The 25,520-nt window shown below is 35.9% G+C and overlaps 1 protein-coding gene across 20 annotated transcripts in view; it reads right to left on the bottom strand.

The window, feature by feature from the left end:
• The window catches only part of LOC106083592 (casein kinase I), a 77,026-nt gene that overhangs the window by 10,049 nt on the left and 41,457 nt on the right, over positions 1–25,520 (bottom strand). For 6 of the 20 annotated variants that reach the window (XM_013246711.2, XM_013246712.2, XM_013246713.2 and 3 more), the window contains 4 exons: positions 22,946–23,023; positions 19,528–19,608; positions 19,179–19,232; positions 13,445–13,543 (listed from right to left, as the gene is read on the bottom strand). The exons of 1 other annotated variant lie outside the window; for it this stretch is intronic. In XM_013246711.2, coding sequence (XP_013102165.1) covers positions 13,445–13,543; positions 19,179–19,232; positions 19,528–19,608; positions 22,946–23,023 — 312 coding nt within the window. Of the gene's footprint in view, positions 1–3,078; positions 3,382–13,444; positions 13,544–19,178; positions 19,233–19,527; positions 19,609–22,945; positions 23,024–25,520 lie in introns of all 20 variants that reach the window. 13 more of the 20 variants (XM_013246715.2, XM_059362333.1, XM_059362335.1 and 10 more) reach the window with 8 other exon arrangements.

Genomic DNA, 25,520 nt, shown 5'->3' with positions numbered 1-25,520 from the left:
GCTATATCAGGCAATGAACCGATTTAGACCTGGCATAGCTCTTGGAAGTCAGAACAAAACACTTTACGCTAAATTTCAGCCAAATCGGATAATAATTGCGCCCTCTAGCGCCCCAAGAAATCAAGATCCAGGTTCGGTTTGTATGGTACAATCCCAACCGACCTACACTAAAAGGAAGTATTCATGCAAAATTTCAAGCGCCTAGCTTTATTCCTTCTAAAGTTAGCGTGCTTTCGACAGACGGACGAACATGGCTAAATCGACTTAGAATATCAAGATGATCAAGAATATGTATTCAAATGTTGGGTCTCAGATCAACATTTCGATGTGTTACACACGTAATGTCGATCGTAGAAAGAATAAAAAAATAAACAATTCTTGTTTCACTATGCTACACTTGCTGGACTTAGGCTGAACATCCGTAACTCACTATTAAATTATGCGAAAGCCTCAAGGGCACGACAGAATTGGGATTTCTGTAAAGCTTTTTTAAGGAAATAGAAGAGCGAACTAAAAAGGTTTCGAACAAATCCTGGATAAAATTCTTTAGTTTCGTAGAAGATACATCCGACACTTCAAGGTACACTTCTTTCGGTAGGATGTATTTGGAAGGCAGAAAACAAAACGTCTAGCAAGGAAATATTAGAACCCCTTGCGGATGCGCATTTCCTGAGAAACTTCTAACGAAAAACGTGGCAACAAATGAGGATCAGTGACATCCTCTACATGGGTTCATCTGGTAATGCTAAGGAAATATTGACTGAGTCAAGATTTCTTTGGGCGCTCAAAAGTTTCGACTACTTTAAATACACGTCCTAAGCACGCTATATGTGCTTGTTTTAAGATATTCATATAAGTCACTGCAGAATGATATACCTTTACTAAAGCCATCGACCTTTACCGAATTTCGAATTTCTTTCTATTTCTTGAAAATCTTGATCATACTCACACTCACATCTTTCCACTGTCTTATATGGTTGCAAATTGTAGTTGTCATACCTGTGATGCTATACGGTGCTGTGGTCTAGTGGACGGCGCTTCAAAAATCCACATACTGCTCAACACTCAGGCGGTTCCAAAGCACGACTTGTTTCTGCATCACAACTGCTCTGAGGGCGACACCATCTGATGCATTGAATTTAATGCTGCACTTAATGCTTCTGGACATTGTGACGACACAAATTGCTGACACCACTGCCGTGATAGTTAGAAGGGATTGTTGGCATTAAAGAATTGGTGGAATAGCGAAGATATGTCATAACAACGATTGGCATAAATATCTTCTCAGATAATCGGCAAAATTTAAAGGGCGGCTGAATTCAAGAGCGGCTTTCTAATCTCGCTGATCTCTCAACTAGATTGCAAACTTGTCAATGGCCATTACATAAAGAAATAGTGGAGATACTTCTTTCATATCATCATCATCAAATCTCGCCGGGATTTTAACTCAGAAGGAACTGCTAACCCCAGATGGCTGAAATTTGCAAAATTCTGGGTGCCGGGCCACAGATATATCCCAGGGAGTTGTCAGGATTTGCAAAAAAAAGGATTGCGGAAAGCAATCAACCAGGATTCACTAATCCCATGAACATCATTAGATTGTCAAAATATGCCAATTGTGAATGTTAACAAATGTCAACCAAATTTTAGTAATTAACTCACAAGTGACGTCATCACCAACGCTAACAAATTATTTCTGGTGTTCTCGCCGGGATTTGAATTTGATTGTGAATGTTAACAAATGTCAACCAAATTTTGGTAATTAACTCACAAGTGACGTCATCACCAACGCTAACAAATTATTTCTGGTGTTCTCGCCGGGATTTGAACCCAAAAAGACATACTAATCCCAGATGGCTGAACTGTTCAAAAAAGATTGCGGAAAGCAATCAACCAGGACTCACTAATATAAGGTTAGGTCACTTTTGAAAACGTAAAGTGGATAGGTCCCATGAACATCATTAAATTGTCAAAATATGCCGATTGTGAATGTTAACAAATGTCAACAAAATTTTGGTAATTAACTCACAAGTGACGTAAGAACAAGGAGAGGTAACCAACGCTAACAAATTTTTTTGATGTTCTCGCCGGGATTTTAATTCAGAAGGAAATGCTAACCCAAGTTGGCTGAACTGTTCAAAAATCTGGGTGCGGGTCACAGAGATATCCCAGGTAGTTGTCTGGATTCGCACAAATAAGATTGCGGAAAGCAATCAACCAGGATTCACTTATATAAGGTTGTGTCACTTTTGAAAACGTAATGTGGATAGGTCCCATGAACATCATTAGATTGACAAAATATGCCGATTGTGAATGATAACGAATGTCAGGACATGCTAACCCCAGATGGCTGTACTGTTCAAAATTCTCGGTGCCGGGCCACAGAGATATCCCAGGGATTCGCAGAAATAAGATTGCGGAAAGCAATCAACCAGGATTTATAAATATAAGGTTGTGTCACTTTCCAAAACAAAATGTGGATAGGTCCCATGAACACCATTACATTGTCAAAATCTGCCGATTGTGAATGTTAACAAATGTGTCTATATTTTTTTCTCTGACAAAATGCAGCATATTGCAGGTTCACGAATTATTTTTTATTTTTATTTGACGTCTTTCTAAAAATCGGCTTGAAATATTTCAATATTTTATTGAATGCGATTTGAATTTGAATATGAACAAACGCACATTGAAACAAGAAAACCATAAGCAATAACAAATTTGACAGGCTTAATAATGAAGATTAAAAAAATGTATGTCAGCTGATCGCTTGCCGTAACCTTATTAAGTAAATCCTTGAACGAGTTAAAAATTTCAATGTTTTTTTTTCTCTGCATACAACTACCAAATATTGCTGTCAGGGTATAGACTCTGAGTTCTTCTCAAACATAATGGCTTGAATCAAAACCTAAACCAGCATTTAATTTGGTTTATCCAATTTAAAGAACATAAGGGAAAATTACTGCCAATTATTGACATTTAGCACATAAGACTCACATACACATATATATATATATATATATATATAGACACACTAATACACAATAGACAAACAAAACGTACAACAATTCTAAATACCTTTTTATAATTTGTATATTTTTTTGTGTGTGTGAAAATCAAACAAAAACATTAGTTTCTTTCAAAGCTACCACAAAAATATAAAAATAAACTAAATCTACAACATATTTTTTTTGTTTGTTTAATTTTCGTTTATTCTTTGGAAGAACTTTGGGTATTTTGTGGCACCAAAGGTGGACGTTGCTTAGAATTTTTATTGTGTGCATCACCACCAGCAGTAGCAGCCTTAACTGATTTCTCTTCCTCACTATGGTATGCATCAAAGGGACTATCGTCGTCAGAACCTGAATCTTCCGGTAGTTTCTAAATTTGATATTATCAATCAATTAACTTATATGCTTATATATAATATTTAGTTTTTTTATGGTTTTAAATGAAGATCTTGCTACATGCAAGTTTTATATGTTTTTAAATAAACAAAGTGCTTTGTAGCTTTAAATAGTTTTTTGTTTTATATAAAATTATGCCATACATTCTTTAAAACATGCATATAACTTAAATTCAATGCCTACTTATTTAACATTCCATCAAAAAAGAAAGAAAACGAAAAAATTCCCATATTAGTTCAAATACATGCATTGTTAATGACTCAAATGAAATTAATTGGGGAAAATCAAGAATGTTGAGTTATGTGAATGAAGTTCCCTACATTTTAGAATGATAATTTTTTATGGGAACAGGCAAAAATGTTTAACTAAATAATAACTAATATAGGAAAAATTATTTGAATATGAAATTTTAAAATTTTGAAGTTTCAGATAAGTCCTTACGGCCTTATACACAAAACTTTATGAAGTCTTTAAACCTATTTCAAATCTACAGTAAGTTTTGTGAATAAGGCCGTTAGTTTTTAAAAAGCATTTTATGTGTATTGAGAACTTTTTATGTTTTTTCAATTAGGCAGTGTGCCAAATAGTTACAAAGTAATTGGTATTTACTTTAGTCGTTTCTTTTTCAAAGTTGAGTGGAGCTTAAGCTGTCATTAGACGATAAGCCATGTCGTATATTTATAAATTCAAAAACAGCAACTTTGAAAGTTGTACACATCGTGTGATACGAACGAAAAATTTAATATGACAAATGGATTTTGGAATAAATATGCAACTTTTTCGATTAAATCGATATAAAAAAGTACAATATATATAAGAATACATGCTAATTAGAGTACACCCTATTCGTATTCGACGCACATAAGAGAAGTCTTATGAATACAGAAAGTGACATGTCTTATCGTCTAATGGCAGCTTTAATGACCATGAGAATTATGTTAAGCAGGCCGTGTGCCAAATATTTACAAAGTAATAGGTAATTACTTTAGTCGTTTTATTTTTCACTCAAAGTAAGTGGAGCTTAATAGCCATGAGAATTATGTTAAGCCGGAGAGATTTGATTAATACTCTTGGTCATTAAAGGCTCTATCACACTACATGTTCTTGTATTATGACATGTAAAATTTTGCTGTTGTAAAAGTTGCACATACTCTGGAAAACCTTTTATTTCAACTATATATTGTCCCTATCGCGCCACATGTCAAATGTGGGTGTTTTAAGGATGTGAGGCGGCCTCCAGACTCTTGGCTCATATTTGGCATTATTATTCTACTCTCAAAAAGCTTTTATACAAACGCCGCATTGTCCCGATAGCCCACATATTCACCAGTAGTACATATATCCGCCATCTGTTGCAATTACGCTACAGCTTTCTGAAATTTGGCACAGATCCATATTTCTCCTTGAGTGACTCAAATCGAATCTTTTAGATACAGCTGCCAAAAAGAATGATCTGCTTAGGGCAGACATATTTATTGTTCGATTTATTTATTTATTTGGTCATATCGGACCATATAGACCATAGATATAGCCGTCATATACACTGATCTTCGAATTCATCGTACAGGAGCATTTTTTATTCAATTTCGGCCCAATTTGGAATCCCTTCGTTTCCTTGAACTCCCTGCCAATTACGGTCGGATTTTCCGATTCAGGTTATTTAACCCATAAAAAGCGGATTTATTGCCCGATTTCACTGAATTTAGACTTGTATAAGGCTTGTCGGTGGTCAACGTAACGCAGGGGATAGCATGTCCGCCTATGACGCTGAGCGCCTGGGTTCGAATCCTGGTGAGAATTTTTTCAGCAGTTGTAATCGCCTCCTAATTCTGGCAGTTATGAGGTACTATGCCATGTTGAAACTTTTCTGCGGCATGCCGTTCGGACTCGGCTATAAAAAGGAGGCCCCCTATCATTGAGCTTAAAACTTGAATCGGACAGCACTCATTGATATGTGAGAAGTTTGCCCCTGTTCTTTAATGGAATATTTATGGGCAAATTTGCATTTACAAGGCTTGTCGGTTCCTTATTTAAATTCGATTCAGATCGGCCCCTGTTTGGATATAACTATAGTCTAGTTGAGGGGAGGGTCCGGGGGAAAACTTCAGCAAATTCGATTCAGAAGTTTTTGAGTCTATACGAAACACAAAGGTAATGGATGAGATTTGTTATTAGCCTTATGGTTTGTGTCCGACAAGAGCTCATCATCACAAGATTCTTTGTATTCTCTCGATTCAGAAGTTTTTGAGTCTATACGAAACACAAAGGTAATGGATGAGATTTATTATTAGCTTTATGGTTTGTGTCCGACAAGAGCTCATCATCACAAGATTCTTTGTATCCTCTGTTAACAGAGATGTAGCATCACTCAACCTCTGAACGCCAGACACTTGCGGTGTGCATGATTCCTTCTTAGATGTTTTCCCGGCTGCTGCCGTAGAAACAACTTCTGCACCACCACTTTGCCTCCGAATGACCCAACCGCACAGCAGTTTGCAGGTCACATCTCTAAATCTTTCCAAATAATTTAGTTAAGTTAGAAGTTAAGGGACTTTTTGCTTCCAATAGACTTTAGAGAAAAGCGAGTTTTCCCGATAATGCAGGGTTCGGTTAAATGGCCAATCGATAATAAACTAGTGCGCAATTCTATCCCTTGTATCCCTGGTAAGTGTTCTTAACCTGTCTCTGAAACAAACATCATGAAAGTGTTGATAAAACAACGTTACGATGTTGTGACTGCTTGACTTGGTAATTTGTCGAAGTACGCTGCTGATGAACAACTAATAAATAATTTGGGCAACCATTGGTTTGGTAGTTATCCCAGTACTTTACAGACTCGCTTAGACAATTTTAAGTCCATTGTGATACCACATTAGCGACTGACCAAGGCTTCTGGCGGATATCGAACCCACGACCCCTGCACTGGAAATCCAACCAATTTTAAGTCCATTGTGATACCACAGTAGCGAAAGACCAAGGCTTTTGCCGGAAATCGAACCCACGACCCTGCACTGGTAATCCAAGCAAGCTACCAACTCGGCTACCAGGTCGCCCTGCGGTAACAGCTAACCAAAACAAATGATCTTGGAGGCATATAGGCGAAGAGCTTTGACAAAGTTGATCAACAAAACAATCGAACAACGTTCCGTAAGATTTTGGAAAGTTCGTACAAAAATCCACATATAAAAGTTTGTTCGCAGCTCACTATTGCATCAATCAGCGTCATTACATTTTTCACAAGAAGACACAAAAACCGTTTACTAGAGTATGGTAATGAACTAGTTCCCAGAGCTGAATGGGATAAAGTAAAATAATGAATAAAACTGGTGATTTTTAAGCCAAATACCATAAGATTTAATTTTCCTTTTTAAATTTTCCTTTTCAGTGTCGATGTAGTAAAAAAAAGAGATATATTCCATTTATATTTGTGCAGATTATAATAAGTAAATAGTGCAGTGATATGACTTTAAATGTAACTCGTGTATGTTCATTTCCTATGTTAGTACTTATAGAAAAAATTAGCAACAGAATTGAAATTTCCATACGTTTACCAAACAATCCTCATTATAATTTAATTTGTGATTTATTAGATGAAATGCTATATGAGAAACAGCTCACATTTGTCCAGCAACTTACAGCCTGTTTCACTAAGTTAGTTGCTTTCATTCACTCGCACGCTATCAGTCAAACAGCTGATTTGCGTTTCAATAAGAAGCAGAAAAACGACTAATCGGATGAGCGGCAATGCGAAAGAAGACGTAAGCCATTTGCTCTGTAATCGGGTTTCACTATGGGTGTATCAGGGTGGATAATTTTGATACTTTTGTACTTTTTTTTCATACGTTATGGTTATTGAAAGTACCACGGTACCCCACGGGGAGTACTTTTTGGAGAGTAATAATTTTTCATTATGTTTTCGAAGTCTCAAGAAAGGTAAGAGTTTAAATTCTATAAACGGCTATCAGCATTGACGCTGAAAGCCTGGGTTCGAATCCTGGCGGGACCATCAGAAAACATTTTCAGCGGTGGTTTTCACTTCCTAATGCTGGCAACTTTTGTGAGGTACTATGCCATGTAAAACTTCTCTCCAAAGAGGTGTCGCACTGCGGCACACCGTTTGGACTCGGCTATAAAAAGCAGGCCCCTTAACATTAAGCTTAAATTTGAATCGGAATGCACTCATTGATATGTGAGAAGTTTGCTCCTGCTCCTTAATGGAATGTTCATGGGCAAAATTTACATTTGCATTCCTAAAGTATTTTCATAATATTACCTAGAAATTCCATCAAAGCATAGATAACTCCAGCGACAAGGAAGTAATGCAAATTTGCGCATGAATATTCCATTAAGGAACAGGGGCAAAGATAAAGTCACTTGAGGTGACAGCATTTGCCAATACCGAACAAGTAAAAGCAGCACTAAGTTTAGCCGGATCCATCTTTTGTATACCCACGATCATGGATTTTCGGCGGATCTTATATTGAAACTTAATTAGGGGATTGATTTGGAAGCATGACTGTATCGAAAATTGAATAACAAAATAAGCCCCCCTGAAGTAAATGAGGGGTGCGACCTACGTCGAATGTGGATTTATGGGGAAAATCTTTGGATGAGATATAGAAAGGCTAATGCTAATCAATCATTCAATCATTATTCAAGGACATTTACGTGGCCAATGTATGCGTACATTAAATACCCCGAAACTGACCTCCACTCAGTACATTATAGATGAATTCTTAATTGCTATGCACTTAGGACTGCATTTGTTTAAGTAATGAGAGAAAGATTTAGCCGCATAGGTAACACAAGTGGTACATTTTTGAGACAAAACGTACCTTTTTTAAATGTTTTTAATACCATTTCACAAACTTCATTTATCATCCCTGGGGTGCATTGGCGTCAATTGTAAGACAAACGTCAAATACACTCACTTGCATTTTGGCTTTCGTGAGCATAAGAAATAAGGAAATCTCAATCCTTAATCCACAAAAAAGTAACATGTGAAGAATTTAATGAACATTTCTAAAAAGTTCATTGAACATTTATCATAAATTGTATACCTCTTGGTTTTAGGTCATTTCGAGAAAATTTGCGATCTCGCCTGAAATATGCTTCATTTTCACCGTCACTGAAATATGCTTCATTTTCCTTTCCTCCAAATAACAGAGCGCGTTTAAGGCATTCGCTTTAATTTGTATTTTTTTTTTTTTGACATATGTCAACTGCTCCGATTAGTGAAGACTACTTTCTGTTTTTACGTGTTTTAGCGATTTTTTTTTCACTAGCGTACTTTTTTTTCAAACTGTAGATCTGGCAATATTTTTTGACTACCATAGCTTATCGCTCAGCTTTGTGAAACAGGCGCATATTTTGCTACTTATTGTAGAGCAATACAACTTCGTTTAGTATTCGCAGATTTTATCAGAAGTCCTATAATATATTCATGAATGTGAACAATCCATTAAGTAACTTAGATACAAAAACTCAATAAAAACTTGTTGATTTTTCCTCATACCTCAACTTATTGCGAAAAATGAAATTCCAAATAAATGGAATGGATAATGGGCGATCGAACAATTAATGAAGAACTACTATAAGATATTGTTTTACCTTTCTACGTGTAAAATCAAATTTTACTAGTGCAACGAAACATTTTAGAAAGTAATTGCCAGCATTCTACATAATACACTAAATCTTTCCCGTATTGAAGAGCTTTGTTGGTGACTAAATTTACTCAACGGTGTTGCGCAAGAAGTGGAATTAGAAATGTGTGTGAAAAAAACCTATCGATACCTTAATATGAAACAACAGGGATTTTCGAGATTAATAAGTCGACGTTGAATTTTTTAATATTGGTGTGCTTATTTTCGTCTAACATAAAATTCCAGATAGTACATTGATTTCTTCCAAATTCCACATTTCATTCATAACAATTAAGATACCGATATTTAAAGAGTACACTGCAGCTAAGTTCAACATAGAAATTTTGTTTTTATAAAGCTACCAAAAGAAAAATGAATACAAATACACCACACGCCATAGGGAAGCAAGTATTTAAAGACTGAAAGTAAATTTTGCTAGAGATTTGATCAAACAATCGTGGTATTTAATAAATATTAGTCCATTGTGGAGCCACATTTACTGCCAAAGGAATTAAGTGACAAAAATTGACTGGTTTTGGCAGTTATATTGTAGTTTTGAAGCAACAGTGACTGACTATAGCTTTGCACCCAATACTACCTTATAGGTAAGCCGAGCACGCTACCAACTCAACTAACGGGACGAATGACGCAACAGATTTGGACAACAAATCGATATCTGTAAAAACAGTGGATTTAACCGACTATGATAAATAACCACATTCGTAACAATTGATTATTGCATCTTTTATTAAAATTCGATACAAAAAAAATGTTTCTGCTTTAAAGAATAGTATTGAGTTCGACTTCTCGTCCGAACAACTGTCAAAACGCACTACAAGAAATAAATATCGACGAAAACAATACAATGTGTATTCACGTGCTCCAAAAAATTGTGCAAATTTGCACAAATTGTTACCGGAAGTCGTTCGCGTTCCTTATTTACCAGCATAAGAGAGCGAGAGAATGCGTGAGAGCGAGCAACATTTTGAGAGTTTGGTAATTTAGATCTTGCAAATTTCTACTGGAGCATTTTTCCCAGCAGGAATTTGCAGCATCGAATAGCTTTTTTATGAAAACCAGCTGTTTAATTCAAATAAGTAGCAAGAGAGAGTAAATGCTGTGCTTAATCCCCCTGCAAATTTTTACTGGATAAGTACGCGACCTACAGTACCACTTCGCGGGTACTGAATTCTACGAGCAAAATAGCAGAGTTCTATGAGTAAAATATTGATTATAAATTTCTCACCCAACACTCAATAATATGAGAGAAATCCCCCCTTCAGCTCTATAATAGGCATTGGCAAGGATCGTATTTGGTGAAAAGTTTAGTATATGCTAGTTATACAAGTGAAATTTTAGTAGACTTGGTTGTCCGGACAACTAATCAAAGGAAGAGTTTTAGAGATCATTTTTTTGATAGGGTGAAAGACACAAGGGCACCACGGAATTGTAGCATTTATAAGGCTCAGTTTAGAAATATATAAGGATGATTTGAAAAAAGGCACATAAATCCTGAATTACAGAACTCCATGAATACCTTCCTTTTTTATGTGTGACGGGGTAGCCGACCCTCCACGTTACCGCAATTTTCAAAAAAGTTCTTCGGAATGAATGGGCCTATTCTCTGAAAAGAAGGTATTTAATTTTTGATATTTTAAGGAGGAGCCGACCCTCCCTTTTACTGCAATTTTTAAAATGCAAGATCTCCGGGTTAGGTATGACGATTGAAGCGAATTTTTATTTATGCCACAATACTTGAATCGCCGAAAAGAAGGTATTATCAGAGGTTAGCATGTCCGCATATGACGCTGAACGTCTGGGTTCGAACCCTGGCGAGAAAATCAGAAAAAATTTTCAGCTGTGGTTATCCCTCCCAATTATGGCGACATTTTTGAGGTACTTTGCCATGTCAAACTTCTACCCAAAGGGGTACCGCTCTGCGGTACGCCGTTCGGACTCGGCTATAAAAAGGAGGCCCATTAAGCTTAAAATTTAATCAAACAGCATTCATTGTCATGTGAAAATGCCCCTGCTCCTTAATGAAATGTTCATAGCCACATTTGCAAGTGGTAAAAGTATTTTTCACTAGGCGTGTGTCGTTGTTTCGCTACGGTGCAGGTTTATCTGGATAATCTCGATGATTGTTTCTCCAGTAAAGCCTTTCTTGAGAATCGATGAAGGTCTAGTGATCGGCTCTCTGTTCGCTAGGCTGCATTGAGTCACCCGTAACAGCAATACCTGATTTTTTAAGATGAAATCCTTTGCCTATCTTCCCAATCTTGAAAAACACAGCTTTGGACACAAACTTGTCATGGAGATTTGATCAAGGCACACCACAAGGATAGTTCCTGTCTCACTTTTCTTCATGTGGAAAGCCTCCCATTTCTCAGCGACCAAACCGTGGGTTTGCTTGCTTAAGGCTTTCACCATAGTTTCTGTCGCGAATTTGCTAACCCATCCTTCAATGAAGACCGTCGCCTGTGAACTGGGGGATGTTCATCTTCAACAAGTTGAAATTAGCGCCATTCCAGGGAGTGGGATATGTCCAACGCGCTTGTTGACGGTATCAATACATAGTGCTTTTGCCATCCGCAGCTTCAAGATGCACTGCTGACAACGATAATAGCATACTTCAGCTCGTCTTTATTGTATCTTATGGCTTCTTTGGCGGAAGATAGCGGCTGTTTAAATTTTTAGCGACAATCTTCCTTTCTGAGATGGCTGTTTTTTTTACTTATGGAAGCCACTGTCCTCCCTAAAGATTCAGGACGCTATGCGCTTCCTTGCGACTTTTTCTCTGGCCTAGCTTGATCTTCCCAGAGTACTCGAGACCGGCGAGCTCTTTTTCTTTTTTAGCGGCTTCACAGTGCTCCACTCTTTGGGAGACCTAATCATTCTTCCAGCTTCCGTAGAAGTGGTTGGAATATCAATTGCATTTTAAGAACATCCTGCATTTTTGCCCGACATGCCGGTACATACTCTTGAATTTCCTTCGTTGTGCCCCGGATAATTTATTTAGTCTTGTTGTGAGCTTACCAATGTTCTCGCTCACTTCTGATATCTTCCCACTGAACTCATCTCTAGATTCGGCTGTTTCATTAATATTGTCATTGTCTAAGACTAAATTGGAAACACCACCTTTACTTGAAAGTGGAGATGAACTGCTCATCCCTCTGGGTTATACGTCTCTTCCTTGTTTGTAAGTCTGACGTTGTCCGCTGACACTCCGGCACTCTCACCTGCAGCAGTGGCAAACAACTGAGCCTACTATAGGCCCCAACTTATAGAAAACTTCCAACCCCCAAACAATTGTGTCGTGCAAAGAAAGGCTTTCGTTGACTGATTGATCAAAATCTGCTGTTTTCGTATCTTAATTCAGCTGATTTTGATATCTAAGCAAAAGAAAGTCATTCGTTTTACAGCGTAAATGGATTTGGCTGTATGTTTATCAAAGTTATAGAGATCATAGAAAGAAACCTACACTTGGTTTCGATGGACAGAGACTACCTTATTTTTTGCCATAAGCAGGGTATAATAAAATTAACACAATTTAAAACAAGTGAAGACCCCATTATAATATATAATTTAAAGGGTTTTTAAACTTCAAAACGGGTAATGCAACATATGGGATATCAATTTAATTTAACATGAGGAAACAATTTAAAACCAGCACAACCATATCGATACATCATACATACGCTACTTCGTGAAATATACCTAACATTCGCTATCCATACTTGCTTCATTATGTCGTGGGAGTATCACTGATCTACTATTTTTCCAAAAAAAAAAAAATAATAAACAAAAAAATAAGTAAGAAAGTTTCCTCCCCAAAGGAGAAGAGAAATAGGAGAGAATTAGATACCTTGAATTAATGTAGAGTAAATCAAGTGAAAACATTAGAACAGAAAACACCAAAAATATTAGGGTCTGTTGTTTCGGTGTGGAGATTTGAGAACGCAGTTTCAAAATATTTTGTGGTAGTATTTGGTTGTTATAGAAAGAAGAGTTATAAAAAAAAGTAAAATGTTTCACAAAAAAATTGGAAGGAAAGAAAAACGCAGTACAAGGGTAGGATATTATCAGAAAACATTTAAATAATAGTTTTTAAAAAATATACAAAAAAAAAAACAACAACATAAACTGTAATGGCCGGTATATCCTATGATTCAGAACTTTAAACATAATTCTATGCTTTAAATACTAAATATATTCAATTTATATTTTTGGTAACATATATGTCAACATTGTTCTTTTTAGATATAGAGATAATTTGTATAATTTGTTTGATATGCAATTAACAAGAAAACTCAAAGGACGTTTTTGAATAGAGAGAAAGAGATAGAAACAATAAAACATGGAACTTAAATGACATTTCACACTCAATAAACTTACCTGTACAGAACCATGCCTATCGGCAGGCGTAAGATTGCCCAGTGTAGCACCTGGTTTGGGTACATCTGGCCACGCGGCAACACCTCCTTTGGCATTTGTCTGTATATCGAATGAGCCAATCGAGGAGCAATCAATGACAACAGGGTTGCAATTTATTCAAGAGAAAAAAAACATTGTTGTCCACATAATAATGAAGAGAAGGTGTTTTGGTTGCGGGCAGTTGCATCAATGTTGCAATCAGTCAATCAACAATCACAATATTATAGGATGTAGTGGTTGAAAATTTGGAAATTTCGAACATTGTCATTCAATACCCAGTGTTTGCACGATGATGGTTGTAGTTGCATATTCATTTTTAGATATTTGATTTTCAAAAAAATTGGTTAGGAGGTGTTACAAACATGTTTGGTTTTTCATACATTAAATGGTAGGTAGTACAGTTAATTTGGTTGGGTTTTGGAATTATGAAAAACAAAAAAAAAAAAAATAATAAAAGTAATTTTTTGTAAGTTTTAGTTGTTGTTTGACAAAAAATTCTTTGTTTTATAACAGTTTGGATAAGAAACAATTTAAAAGAACAGTCTGTGGTTTTATCTAAAGAAACAACAAAATAGGTAAACCCTTAGCCACCAAAAACAAACAAAAATAACACAAATTACTGTTACTGATAATATAGAAATAAATGTTTAACTAAAGCCAAAGGGAAATCAATTAGGAAAGTTCTATTCTATTGAAAGAAAATCCTCTCCCAATGTCCGCATACAATATATAGTACCCGATATAAGAATTTACAAGTTTCGTAGACAACATAATGGCTCTTATTAAATTATTCATTTCATATAAGATAAAGTCACAGAATTCCCCAAAAATAAGTTCGCGAAAAGCGATAATACGATATTTTGAATGTACTATCCATTAAAGATGGCAATTTGTTCTTCGTTTGAATTCATGGCGAAACAATTAAAGGTGGTCTCATTTGTACAACAACCACAAATCATAAGGTGCAATCCGCCAATCTTTCCATCAAGCTGATCGACGTTTTGCCAACACACATAAAGAAATTTGTGTGCGTGTGTGCATACGTGTGCGTACATGAGCAGAGAATATGCGAAAAAGAAGATAAAAACAAAGAAAATGCAAACAAAAATCTGTCAACTTAATACCGTCAAAGCTGGCCGGCTGCTAACAGCTGTTCGCGTGAGAACACATTTTTAAATCCGCCTTGGTTTGAATTCATTGCTTGTTTACGTTTTCTTTTATTGGTGACATTTTCAATAGGCACATTATGACAACCTAATATTCATGGTGCCTTTCAACTTTTAGTTTTCAGCAAGTGACGTAACCTTTTTTTAGTGCATCCAAATAAAGTTACATAAGCAATTACACACCATATAGATAGAGTGAATATACTACCGTCTCCATTGAAAAAAGTCCCTGCCCATATATGAAATTTGTTTTCGCCAGATTGGAAGATTTCAGAGGCAGTGAAGTAATTTTGGCCACATTTTTTGAAAAATCCCAAGCACTTTAAAGGTCGAATTCAGGTTGTGTCACTTACAGCAAAAACAAAGTGGAAAAGTCTTCCGAAAGATTGTACGATCATGGCTTTGGGTGTTACAGACATCTCTACTTAAAGACTTTGTCACTTACTTTGCAAATTCATAATTATCTATTAAATACGAGATAAAATTTCATTCGATTCGAAAGCGCACTCGTTCACTTATGCGGTAATTCGGCCCCTGTTGATTACTGGTATCGTGTAACATGAGAACACGCAACTTACTTCAACTGCCCACCCCAATCAAAGTCGCAGTGTTCCTGCATCTGGATATTTAGTAGAACCCAAATATAGAATTTAGAATGAAGACCCATCATACTCTTATAACAACCAAATGCTCTCCATAACTTTGGAAAGCGCTGATGTGATGGGAATACCCTCTTATGGTAAGCAAGCTTGAAAAAAAAACTATAGAAAATGTTGTTAACATTGTTCAATCTTTATGGAAATGTGGCAATATTTTTGGAGAGATTGTTCTGAGAAGAGAAAACGTTAGGAGCGAAGTTTTCGGTTTCTTGCTATTAGAAATACCATGTTAAACAACTTGACGTTGTGGACTTTTGTGTTTATGCTGTAAAAGATGAGCAAGCCTTAGAGAACAAACCTTAATGTGCCAAGGATTTATTATCGTCAAGGCAAGGATTCATTATCGTCAAGATTTACTTTTTTACTATTGCAGGTTTGAAAACATATCATGAAAACAGATTAGGTTACGATATCAGCTTCCGGACGCATTTGCACAATTTATTTAAGTATAAAGTCACACGATAGTACAATTTTTGGCAATTAAATTAAAAAAAATTAAATAAAATTGTGTACAGAAGTACCTCAACACCTTTCAATATTAACAATATTTAATATAACCTGCGATCGGACATTGAGAAACAATCAAAACTTAGAAAATGAAAAAGGAAAGGCAATTTCACGTTTCGAGTAATTTATAGAGTTCATAATAGAATGTTTAATATAAATATATGCAGCTCCCTTATACAAAGAAGGTGAATACTTTGGAATTCCAGATCAAGTTTTACTAGATATTTTTATCCCAAGATAGTGATGTTGGTGAACATATAAACATTTTGAAAAATAAACACCCAAGCAAGTATAGGTGAGTGGAACCCAATTTATGGCAAGTTGGCTTATTTTTTGGAACCCTGTAGTGTAAAAATTCGTACAAAAATTTTAATTCTAAATTTGTATTCGTAAAAACGCAGCAAAATAATGCAAGTTTTTTTTTAATTAAACGTATAATGCGGTATAATTTGTGTAAATATAGGGCAAGTATTTCGAAAGATTTGAAAGGGATTTGGTTTTCCAAAGAAATTTTCGTCTCAATACGAGCTCAGATTTGCCAATCCAATAATCGGAATATAAAACGAAATGGAAGGCGGAAAGCAAGGTGCCTTAGAGCATAGAAGGTCTTGTAGGGTTCGGATGTATATCTCTCTTACCTATACGTAGGATTGTAGAAAAAAGAAACGGCGATATTTCTTCGTACTTTAAGAACTTTATGGGTTGGTAGTTGTGGGATTTGTTTGCAGAGTTGCATTTTTCAACGCAACGCTCAAAAACAAAGCTCAACGCATTCATTCTGTTTTGGCCTTGGGCATTCGTCTAAGAGCGGTGAGACGTCGAAAACTGCTGGGGGACAAAAAAGTGCAAACGCAACAGAGGGAAACGGCATACTCCATCCATCTGATCCTATAGCTTACTGTCCAGATAATATTATGGCGCAGAAGCCAACCCCAAGAAACCCATAGTACGGCCAAGAGTGTCGAAATTCTACTGAACCTAACAAAGCGGCATACAGCGAAAAGCTGCAATCTGTAGCAACGCGTGAAGTAAAGGAGAGGTATCAGGACAAAAGGAAGAGGAGAAACGTCTGCCACATAAAAAGCTGCAAACGCAACACAAAAAAACTGCAAACGCAACAGAGGGAAATGGCATACTCCACTCATCTGATCCATTAGCTTACTGTCCAAGAAACCCATAGTACGACCAAGAGTATCGAAATTCTACTGAACCCAACAAAGCGCAGAAAGAAGAGTGAAGTGGAAAGACGTGAGTGTGAGGGAAACGAGATGTACAGGAGTCACAAACAAGTCCGGAAATTTTACCAAAGAATCAAACCGTAACAGCTTAAGATCTGGTAAATCCGTTATAGGCTGAGAAAAGACCTGAGAAGGACAGGTTGACAATTACTAACAAAGCCGCCTTCGTTTAAAGGCAGAGCTGGCAAAATATCAATGACACTTTCGATATTTAATTTATTGACTGAATAACGATTGATATTTTTCCAATGGATACTATCGCAAAGATTCCATTTTTTGCAAAATTAACAAAAATAAGCAATCCGACATTGAATGTAACCTTTAAGATATATTGCGCCTATAGAGGCGCAATTTTCATCCGATTAGACTAACATTTTGTACAATGATTTTTTCCATGACTTCCAACTGACTTTATTAACCTAGGTTTTATTTGGTCTGTGCATTAATATTGCTTCTTTATATATCGATCGCCTGATTTTTACTTCTCATTTTCATTTGAAATATAGGTGGAGATAACGATAGTATCGATACTATCCATATTTATTATTAAAACTATCGACTGTCGTGGTAATCTATGGTTTGCCAGCTCCAATTTCAGGCCACATGACGCTTGCTAGCACACGTTTCTCAGTAAGAATAGGAAAGAACCTCTCCGAATCGTTCAATATCAAAACAGGTTTCAGGGTTCAGGTTTCAAGACAACTAATCGTGTGATGTCTTTAAAATTTGGTTGGTGAAAATGTGAATAGGTGCGGCACACTACTCAAAATAGGTGCTTGCCGGCGACTTTGATATTATGTGTCGGAAACCAAAAGCATTAACTGCAGCCTTTGAAAAGATCGAAAGAGAGTCAGTGAAAGTTGGTGTAGCAGTAAATGAAGATAAGACAAAAATGGATGGTATCAACTCTCGCAACGCCCTGTTCAGCCGGAAATTGGACACTATACCTTTAAGATATTCAACAATTTTGTCTACCCTGGACCAACGTGAACCAAACGAATGACACCAGTTTTGAAGAAAATGAAGACCAATATTGGCTACATATGCTACTTTGGATTAGGCAAGGAACAAAGCCACGTTTCGAAAGACGAAAATTAACGTATGCAAGACACTGGTACTGTCTGTATTTTTTATGGTTCCAAAGCATAGGTATTTGTGAAAGCAGAGGTGGTAGTACTTTGAGTGGTTGAGAGAAAGCAAGCAATGTATTGATGGAGACTATCGGCGTCGTTTGAACCACGAGCCGTATGACGCCGTGTCAAAATACATCCATTGCGTTAACTAGGTCATGTCAGAATGAATGAAGAAGCACCTGCGAAGAAGTCCTTTGGAAAGATCAAGTGGAGAATGATATCTCGAAGTTAGATGTCGCAGAAGATCGAGGCACTTAGAATCTATTCTGAGTTTGGTTAGAGAAACAAATGTTCTGTGATAGCCAGCTAAGTGAGTAGTATGTAACAAGCACTTCATTGAGCTTGGACATAGACATGGTATATTGCTGCCATATTTTAAAAGCTCCAATAAGTTTCAATGTTTGCTAACCTAATGAAAAACTTAACATTTTATGACACCCACAATTTTTGCCAATAAGATGTGTTAATTTGATTATGATTCTCTTGCCTGGGTGTTTATCTTTAAGGGATATCAAATTCTTGTACTACAAATTTCATCATAAATATGTAGTATTATTCATTATTAGCACCACACAAAATTGTTAGTTACAAAAACAAATTAGTCAAAATACTTTAATACCTTATACATTACATGGTTTATTAAAGGTAGTCTTTACAATAATATTAAGCAATATTAAAAGTTTAAAAGCAAAGCATTATATAGTATAAGTAGATGGTAAAGAGGAGTTCGGTAGGAAATTCAGCAAACTTTAGGTACTTTTGTTGTTTAGGTAATTGGATAAAGTCAACATAGGGAAACATAATTGAAGCCTGTTGTAAGGTGTTCCAAGTTTGTTCTGATAATTAGTGCACTACTCTGACATAACTCTAGCTGTATACAAGTGTACGGTTTTGTTTGTATTGTATGTATCTAGCAAGATACTCTATTAAAGGCTACCACAAACACCTTAAATTATATGTATGTAGTTCGTAAATAGAATAGAAAAGCTAACCTCCAAAACTAAATACTCTTCCTCATCGTCGTCAAAATCATAATAAGAACCCTCCTTAAGAAGTTGAAGGATCATATGTGTTTTTGTTTTCCAAACGAAAAAGAGTAAATTCAAAATAATTATAAAAATATGTTAAGAAACCAAAATAATACACAGTATAAAACCCAAAGAAATATTTGTTGAAAAGGAAGAACATACGTTTTTTTTATATATAAAAAGATGTATGTGAAGATGTGTCTAGTTTATATATATAAGAATAGAATACTTTCGTGTCTTTAAATATGATAAATGTATGTATGTATGTTTTTACTTTGAATTTAAGAAGAAATAAACGTTTTGTATACATTACCTTGCCAGTAATATTATGACGATCTTTATTTGGTGAAATGATAACTTCATGACCTGTTTGTAATGAACCAACCGGCGTTGACTGTTGTAGCAATGTAGGCAAAAGAGTTTTGTTTTAGTTACGTATGATAGTGTAAACAGCATTGGTGTAGATGGCAGCAAGAGTTGAATTTGAGTTTCAGACACACATTAAAAACACCATTGTATATATTTCACACAGATATCATGTATGAAGGACACATAGCACACACACGTCATCGGTGGTTGATCAATGTCATGTAAGAAAATAATTTCATATAAAAATTAGCCAATATTTATATATGGAAAATAATTAATTTTAAATATTTTTAAAAATATATATGTATAAAGAAGGGTATATTGTATGTAAAGAAAAGGATATTATTTGTATGTAGAGCAAGATTTATTTTTTCTTAAAACATGTTATACATACTTTTATTTACAATATCAACGATTATTATAACTATTGTTTTATAAAAAGCTGTTCAAAAAAATCTTATACAATAAAATGATAGCCAAGGCCCCACCTAAATTATACATTGAAATATGATGTCTGGCAAATAAAATATGATAACAAAAAAAGCAAGCACTGTGCTTATAGAAAGGGGCAAGGCGTATTTATCAGGTGACCGCATCAACTCAGCTGCGAGAATTCGATAAGTCAATTCATTTTTGAATTCGCCGAACAAAAATATTATCTTCAAAATAAATTTTTTGTAAATTGTAGTTGCTGTTGTTATGGTTTTAAAACTTAGGGTATATAATTGCACGCGTCTAAGAACCTCATTCACTATCATCTTCACTTAGGGATCTTAGGTCCATTGTGTCTTCCCCGTAAGATTCAAAAAGCGCAGAGGAACACTGATAACATTTACGTCAGTGCAATGCCAGACATTAGAATGAAGAAGATTAGGAGACAACATGCATGACAAAACGGCCAGGCGGTCTAAAGAAGTTCCCTCCAATATGCCATTTAAAGCTATAGTAGTCAAGAATGGCGGAAGGGTTTTTGCCCGAAAATAATTTAGACAGGGAAAATAGGTGTTTGTGTAGCCATAATCCTACACCTACTGCCGCAATTTCAGGTGCTCAACAGTCTATGACTCCTACTCCAATGTGTCTAGCTCAATGTCAAACTCCTGACATTGCAATGGCTTTTCAGGACTCTCTGTAGTGAGAGCGGCAGTTCCATCACATCTAGGAGAGGTCCCCTGAACAAACCAAGTTACCTAGGATTGATGAATAGTAACAACATGCTCTTTCGGGGGTTTTCGCCAAGTCCATTGGCCAATTTTGGCAGCATACTATATGCACTCTGAACGGCCACACATCATGATGACAACGTCATCCTTGTGGCCAACAAACTTTAACCTTTCTTTTCAATTGACCTAAAAATCCCACAGATATGCAAGAACCAAATAGGGGTACACAACCCCACATTGTGGTGATTGAGCTCTCACCACAATCTTCCTATTTGAGCCATACGTTAATTTTCCCGCATACAACCCAACAACCTAATGAGAACTGTTTAAACCTGCCATCTTGGTGGTTTTGTGGGTAAAAACTCTGGAGCTAATTGGAATTTTAAACATTTTTAAATATGTGTTTACTTGCTTGACACTCAAAAATTAATAAACTTCTTTCTTCCTGCTCTGATTGGTGGAAGCAAATTTGCCGAAAATTTTAAATGTCAAGGCAAATCGAATTTTATTCGCCCTGTTTACAAAATTTGACACATCAAGTTCCCAAAAAAGATGCTTTGTGTAGCAATTAGCCGTTGCGGCCACCTTATTAAATACGCCTAGGATAGGGGACAAGTCAACTATAACCTCTCTTTATTACGTAATCTGCTATCGTTTTTGTCAGTGGTACATTTCTTGACATTGAAGATGTCTCCAATAATTTAATACCAAAGTCAATCGTGAAGGAATTGAAAACCTTAGACCTCAATCTGATTATTAAGATATGTATTACGGATAGCTGGGGCAATTTATCGATATTCAGTGGTCTTATTCTCGCATTCGTTATCGAGCGAGTTTTTGTTCGGAGATTAATTCCGTTCCGTAACAAGGCGGATTTATAAAGGTGGTCTCACGCGAACAGCTGTTAACAGCCGACCAAGTTTGAAGGTATTAAGATGTCAGATCATTGTTTGCATTCTCTTTATTGTCATCTTCTTTCTCGCACATTCTCTGCTCATGTACGAACACATATACACACACGCATACAAATTTTTTCGTGTGTGTTGGCAAAACGTCGATCAGCTTGTTGACAAGATGGCGGATTGCACCATATGATTTGTGGTTGTTGTACAAATGAGACCACCTTTAATGGTTTTGCCATGGTTCCGTAAGTACAAATTGTATCATGGCTTATGGATGTAATTTTTCAAAAAGTCATCGATTTCGGGAGACAAAAATCGATACGCCCAGCATATTTTGACATCTCAAAGGTAAACAAAGCAAATAATGGTTATTAAAAAAAGTTATTACTACAAAAAAATTAAACAAGCTTTAAACAATATGCGATTGTTTTTCAACCATATTTTACCGTTTTTACACTATAAATTATTGTTTATGTTAAAAAGAGGACAAAACATATGTAGATTACGTCGCCTCTAGCACAGCCAACGGTGCTTCTGGGATGTTTGTTTTTACGGGCAGGCACAAGGAAAACAACAGCCAAATTACAATTGGATAAAGTCAGAACCTTTTCCTTGAAAAAATATACTACTACCTTAAATTTATTGGTTAAATGATACAACTTTTGGTTTGGCCATGTTTGTAGATAACTGATAATTTGCTTTCCGAATTTGGCTTAAGCACAAAGTTATTTTTTGTCCAATTTAAGGGATCAAAAATATGCATATATTATGAAATAAACACTTCTATGTCCTATTTTTAGCCTAGTATCTAGAAAATAGACGAACATTTGTTCTTTAGAATAGGTAATTTGCTGCGGGCAAAAACTCGCACATTTCTATTCTAGTTTCGAATAGAATTATTCAATAACGGATGCCATAATCCAAAAAATGTGAAACTCGATTACGGATGGGAGAATTAGCCCCCAGAGATGTATTAGTAAAGGGACACCTCAAGGAGGTGTATTTCTAGAGCTTCTAAGTAGTGGAGACAATTTTAAAAGAAATACAAAAATCTAAATAGCAAGATTCCAGAGGATGATGATAGAAAATTCAATTAAATATAAAATCTATTTCATCATAAAAACCGTTAGATATTGTAAATATATTTGAGTGGTACCATAAATACATACATATATATATACTCGTTATGTACTCGCAATTAAGAGTAAATAAAATTCAGCTGCACTCTCACTAGCATACATTGTAAAGCGAAGTAACAACAATAATTTAACATAAACAAAAACTTAAACGAAAATACCTTATCCGATTTATTTTTGGCTAAATGAGAAGGTGGTGCATTTTTAATAGCTTTCATTTGATCAAGTTGTTCCTTGCTCTGGTTCGTATTTTGCGATTTTTGTAAGGCATACAATAATAGATATTATTTAACACAATAAAAAAATAAACAATCAATTATAGAAACAAAATTCAAATTCATCACTTATAGAAACAAAATCAAAAATAATGGAAAGTCTGTAAAATCAAGATGATGATGGTTTACATACACAAACATTCGTGTTATATAATAAGGTATTTATTATTTTGATATAAAATATTAATAAAACAAAAAAACTGCTAAGTTCGGCCGGGCCGAATCTTGAGAATCCACCACCTGCTGAAAATTGACACAAATGGACTTAGTTCAAGTGCATACTTCGGGCCGTAGCTATATCAGGTTATAAACAGATGTCGATCGTACTAAGCACCGCTGTTGGAAGTCATAAAAAAACACTCCGTGCAAAATTTCAAACAAATCGGATGATTATTGCGGCTTCAAGAGGCTCAAAAAGTCAAACCGAAGGACCATTTTATATGGGAATATGAATCGATTTGGCCCTTTTACAATCCCCAACGACCTACATCAGCCCCCGGCGTGGGATAGCTGTGTGCACCATGTGGTGTTAATTGCTATCACGAGAAGCTTAGCTGCGTGTTTAGGGCGCGTCCACAGGTTGCGGATAGTGGAATAGCCCACACGGAGTAGCTGCAACGGCAGACGCGGACAATCAGCGATATCGAGTGGAGAGTCTCGGTAAGAGTCCGGGCATCATCGGCTCTTGCACAAATACTGAGCACAGGATTGACCAAATGGTCAACAGCAACATTCACGTTGGTTGTTGTTGTAGCAATGTGTTGTACACTGAGGCGGCTGCCCTTGCCTATGAAGGACTTCATCGCGTCAATCCGGTAAGTAAAACTAACAAGGGATTGTCCTACATCAATAAAAAGTATATGTTCAAAATTTCAAGCGGATATCTTTATTTGTTCAACCGCTATCGCTATTTCCACTGACGGACGTACGGACATGACGATTTAGAATGTCAAGACGATCAAGAATATATACTTCATGGGAATGACTACATTTTATACCTCCCATGTATCCTATGGTGGTTTCAGGTAGATATTTCGATGTGGTGGGTAAAAAACTCCTATAGATGAGGAATTTAAAAATATATAGTTCTTTATTGTGATTTCGACAAAAGTGTGGACATGACGTGAGGAGTCAGATATAAAATAGATTAAAATTTTAAAAATGTTCAGTGGTTTGTATGAAAGACCTTTCAAATTATTATATGGACTCCAGACAGTTTAAATGTATTTCGATGGTTTAATCTAAAAAGGACCTAACCCTTTTTTGTTACTTTACAAGAGAAGGAAAAAATTGACTAAGCTTTGTATTCACCCGAAATTTTTGAGGGAGGAGGCATCTGAAATTTTTCTTTCAGAAAAAACAAAAAAACACAATTTTGGAAAACATTGAGTTAGGCTCTTTTTATATTAAGCCATCGATTTGTAAAATATTTGAGAAATTCTGGCAACTTTATAATGTATGTAAGGGATTTCAAATAAGAGAAAATTGACCGTGAAGGTTACAGATCATTAGTTGGAGGTGGCATTTATAAAAGATTCAATAGATTTAAATTTTAAAAATTGTCAATTGTTGGTATGAGGGAGTTTTAATATTATTTTATGGACTGCAAGCTGTTGAAAAGTATTTGTAAACGCACGGTAAAACTTGGCATTTATCGTAAATAGACTGAGAAATTTGGTACAGGTAAATCCAGTAGGTATGAAATGTTCTCAGAAACAGATAGTATGCTAAGGGTATGGAGAGAGCATTATTTGGACAATGGAGGCGACTAGGATGATAGCCTAGATTCGTACCCTCATGACAGTATAGAATTTGAACAACTTATATACAACTAGGCAGCAGGAGCCAACCGCCAACACCATCGACGAGTTAATGTTTTTGGTCATTCTGTTGTTGTTGTAGCAGTGTGTTGTACAATGAGGCAGCAGCCCTTGCCAATGAAGGACATCATCGTGTCAATCCTGTACGTACAACCGGCTGTCATGGGTCATTCTTTCATTCATTCTTTTGAGCAAACGTAAAAACCAGCAACTATTGCGAACGATATTAGTCGTTCATGTATTCGGTAATTCGGCCCCAGTTCGTGAGATTTTAATAGATATTTACAATTATTTTAAACGAAATCTATAATGAAGCAGCGACATGTCTCTGCTAGCTTGCTCATAGAATTCGGTGCCACTTTTGCGGAGTGTGTTCGCATACTCTTCGCAAAATTTAAGATTAACATTCCATTAAGCAACAGGGGCAACCATTATCTTTAAGTGTGTTTGTATACTCAAAAAATTGTCCAAATTGTTACTGGAAGTCTTTCGCGAACTTTATTTGCCAGAAAGAAGAGAGCGTGAGAGTAAGCAAAATTTTGAGTTTGGTAATTGAGAGGATTTTTCCCCAACTGCAATTTGCAGCATCGAACAGATGTTTTTTTTGTTGTAAACCAGCTGTTTTATTCAAATAAATAGCA

The sequence above is a fragment of the Stomoxys calcitrans genome, chromosome 2, assembly GCF_963082655.1.
Source record: "Stomoxys calcitrans chromosome 2, idStoCalc2.1, whole genome shotgun sequence".
Taxonomy (NCBI): Eukaryota; Metazoa; Arthropoda; class Insecta; order Diptera; family Muscidae; genus Stomoxys; species Stomoxys calcitrans.
The sequence above is the reverse complement of the archived record's forward strand: the minus strand, read 5'-3'. Positions and strand labels throughout refer to the sequence as shown.